General features: G+C 34.2%; 1 protein-coding gene across 1 annotated transcript; it reads right to left on the reverse strand.

Annotated features, from left to right (window-relative positions):
• Positions 1 to 2,972: 2,972 nt before the first annotated feature.
• On the reverse strand, positions 2,973 to 3,953 carry LOC127547188 (olfactory receptor 13A1-like). Its single transcript, XM_051974002.1, has one exon. It carries the CDS (start codon positions 3,903 to 3,905, stop codon positions 2,973 to 2,975), a length of 933 nt encoding a protein of 310 aa, XP_051829962.1. The 5' UTR covers positions 3,906 to 3,953.
• Positions 3,954 to 4,308: the final 355 nt, after the last annotated feature.

Below are 4,308 nucleotides of genomic sequence, written 5' to 3' on the forward strand. Positions count from 1 at the left end.
TGATGCTGAGTGAAATGAGCAGAACTAGGAGATCATTATACATTTCAACAACAATACTGTATGAGGATGTATTCTGATGGAAGTGGATATCTTCAACAAAGAGAAGATCTAATTCAGTTCCAATTGATCAATGATAGACAATATCAGCTACACCCAGAGAAGGAATACTGGGAAATGAATGTGAACTACTTGCATTTTTGTTTTTCTTCCCAGGTTATTTTTGCTTCTGAATCCAATTCTTCTTGTGCAACAAGAGATCTGTATGGTTCTGCACACATATATTGTATGTATGATATACTATATATATATATATATATATTTAACATGTTTAAGACTGCCTGCCATCTAAGGGAGGGGTAGAAGGAGGGAAGGGAAAAGTCAGAACAAAAGTGAGGGTAAAGGATAATGTTGTAAAAAAAAATTACCCATGAATATGTTGTCAATAACAAATTATAATTAATTTTTTTTTAAAAATTTAAAAAAGAAAAAGTTGGAACCCTTCTTATGATTTCATTAGTATATGGAACATCCAATGAGAAAATGGCCTCTATTAAATCAGATCAAGATTTACTTTGAAGCTAGTTTTAAAGCATCACCTAGTAGTACTGAGAGATTAAGGAGCCACAGAGCTTGTATGTGTAAGAAGTTTGAAACAAGCCTAAGTTTTTGGACTTTGAAATGAAATTAAGTGTCTGTCAAGATGATGTGCCTCTATCTAGATAAATGGTTAGATATAGAGAAAGATAGATAACAGATATATTGATGATATATAACCAAGAACAAAAGCTAAATGTAATCTGAAAGGATACTTAGTTAAATTTTGCAATCATGTAATTTTACCCCAGCACTTTTCACACAAATAAAATAAGATGTAATCAATTGGAAGAATATCAAGTGTTCATGGGTAGGCTGAGCTAACATAATAAAAATGAAAATTCTACCTGAATCGAACTACTCATTCAGTGTGAAACCAATCAAGATCCCAAAAAATTACTTTACAAAACTAGAATAAATGATAGCAAAGTTCAACAGGAAGAACAAAAGGTCAGGAATTTCAAGGGAATTAATGAAAAATGCAAATGAAGGTGTCCTCCTAACTGCGTCAAACCTAAAATTATATTTAAAAAGCAGCAGTCATTAAAAACATTTTGTACTGACCAAGAAATAGAGTAGTCAATCAGTCTAATAGGTTAGGTCCATAGAACAAAATAGTCAATAACTATAGCAATCTACTTTTTGACAAAACCAAAGACCCCACCTTCTTGTATAAGAACTCACTATTTGTCAAAAATTGCTAGGAACATTAGAAATTAGTATGGTAAAGACTAAGCATTGAAACACATCAAACATCCTATATCAAGATAAGATATAAATCAATCATGATTTATACACAAAGAGTGATAACATAAGCAAATTAGAAGAACAAAGGATAGTCTACTTCTCAGATATATGGAGAAGGGAAGAATTTGTGGCCAAAGAGGAATTGGAATACAAATGCATTATTATAGAATGCAAAATGGATTATTCTGATTATAGTGAATTAAAAAGTTTTTGTGCGACAAAATCAATGCAGATAAGATTACAAGAGAAGCTGTATACTGGGGAAAAAATTACATCCAAGCATTCTGATGTAAGCCTCATTTCAAAGATATAGAGAGAATTGACTCAAATTTATGAGCCATTTACTAACTGATAAATAGTAAAAAGATATGAACAGACAATTAATAGATGAAAACATTAAAACCCTTTCAAGTCATATGAAAAGGTGCTCTAAGTCACTATTCATGAAAGAAATGCTAATCAAGACAACTCTGAGGTACCCCTACAGACCTCTCAGATTAGCTAAGATGACAGGAAAAGATAATGACAAATATTGGAGAGGATGTGGGAAAACTGAGACACATTGTTGGTGGAATTGTGAAGTGTTCCAATCATTCTAGAGAGCAATTTTTAACTATGCCCAAAGGGCTATCAAACTGGGCATATCTTTTGATCCAGCGATGTCTGTACTGATTATGTACATAACCAGTATATCCCAATGAGAGCATAAATAGGGGAAAAGGACTCATATGTGTAAAACCATTTGTAACAACACTTTTTGTAGTGGCTAGCAACTGGAACCTGAATGGATGCTCATTAGTTGGAGAATGATTGAATAAGTTGTGGTATATGAATATTATGGAGTTGTACTGTTCTACAAGAAACAATCAGCAAAATGATTTCAGAAAGGCCTGGACAGACTTACTTTAAATGATGTTGAGTGAAGTGAATAGAACCAAGAGAATATTGTACACAGCAACAAGATTATACAATGATCAATATTTATGGACGTAGATCTTTTCAACAGCGAGGTGATTCAGGCCAGTTCCAATGGTCTTGTGATAGACAGAGTCATCTACATCCAAAAAAAGGATTGTGAAGACTGAGTGTGGCTCACAACATAGTATTTTCACTTTTTTGTTGTTATTTTTTATTATTAGTTTTCTTTTTCATTTTTTCCCTTTCTAATCAGATTTTTCTTGTGCAGCATGGTAATTGTGGAAATATATAGAAAGAAGAATCACACATATCATATATTGGAGGATTTGCCATCTAGGGGAGGGATTGGGAGAAAGTGGGGGGAAAAGAATTTGGCACGCATAGTTTTGCAAGGATGAATGTTGAAAATTATCAATGCATATGTTTTGAAAACAAAAAAGTTTTTAAAATAAATTTTAAAAAGGAAGCATATCTATCCCAGGAAATAATATGAACCTGAAAGTAACGATTTCAAATTCAAACACTACTTAAAAGAGAATCAGTAATCCTACAAATCTGACAAGTGTAACCAGAAAAATCAAACATCATAATAAGTATCAAAGGATATTTTATACAGATAATTTTTAATATTTCTATTTTCTAAACCACAGGCATAAATAAAATAGCCTTATGTTCTACTTCTATTCAATATTAAAAGACTAAAAAATCCCTACTTACTTTCTAAAAGTTAGAAAGAGCTTGCTAAGGGCCATTTTGACCTCCTTGTTCCTTAGGGTATAAATCAGAGGATTTAAAGTTGGGCTTAACATGGTGTACAACACACCAGCCAGTTTACTCCTCTCTGGATTGTAGCTGCAAATAGGACTTATATAGGCATAGAAAACAGCTGTGTAATACATGGATACCACAATAAGATGAGAGGAACAAGTAGAGAATGCTCTCTTCTTTCCCTCTGATGTCTGAATTTTCAGGATGCTAGAGATGATGAAACCATATGATATCAACGTCAGAAGAAAATTTATCAAACCATAAAATGCATCTGCTATGACAGTCATGACACTGTTAATATAGGTAGAAGTACAGGAGAGCAACAAGAGAGGGGGAATCTCACAGAAAAAATGAGTAATAACATTAGGTCCACAGAAAGATAGTCTTGTCATTAGACCAGTATTTATGGAGGAATTGAAGGCACAAATGAGCCATACGCCAGCTGCCAATATGTTACAGAGTGTTTTGTTCATCATGGTACTGTAATGCAGGGGGTGGCAGATGGCCACATAGCGGTCATAAGCCATGACTGTAAAAAGAAGCAGTTCTGATGATCCAGACCAAATGAGAAAGTAGAGCTGGGTCATGCAGCCCCCATAGGAGATAGTGTTCTTCTCTATGAGCAGTCCTTGCAGCACCTTGGGCAGAATGGAGGAGGTACAGATAATGTCCATTGTAGCCAAGTTAAACAAAAAAAGGTACATGGGGCTGTGGAGACTTGGGTTAAGTTTGATGACTGTGATGATCAGTACATTGCCTGTGAGGGCCACCACATACAAGGAGAAGAAACAACTGAATAATAGAAGCCGGAGTTTGGGGTGTTCAGAGAATCCCTGGAGAATGAACTCTGTCACCTGTGAGGAATTACTAATGGCCATTGATGTGGGAGGATTTTCTGGATAAATCAGGTGATTCTTGGATTATACTTTCAAGTCTTAACCAAACTGTAGAAATATGATGGTAGTTAACATCTAGAAAATGAAAAGCAAATTGTTAAATGTTTAGGCACATTCATGAAAGGCAAACAATAGATTATTTTTCAAAACGAGTACATGAGTAAGATACAAAGCATTACAGCTTCCTCATAAACTCATAGAAAAATCAGATCCCTTAAAAATTAACTCCTAATCAATTCATAATAAGGATCTCATCTTTCACTAGTTTTTGTCCCTTTATATGTCCTTTTCATCAATTTCAGACATTTCTCCATATGAACCATTTGCTACTACACATGCTTATAATCTGGATCCTCCATGGCCTGGATGCCCATTACTTATCTTC

This window comes from Antechinus flavipes, chromosome 2 (genome assembly GCF_016432865.1).
Source record: "Antechinus flavipes isolate AdamAnt ecotype Samford, QLD, Australia chromosome 2, AdamAnt_v2, whole genome shotgun sequence".
In the NCBI taxonomy this organism is placed as follows: Eukaryota; Metazoa; Chordata; class Mammalia; order Dasyuromorphia; family Dasyuridae; genus Antechinus; species Antechinus flavipes.

What these genes read in the sequence shown, in the direction of transcription:
- LOC127547188 (XM_051974002.1), bottom strand. Translation starts at nt 3,905, where the DNA reads ATGGCCATTAGTAATTCCTCACAGGTGACAGAGTTCATTCTCCAGGGA.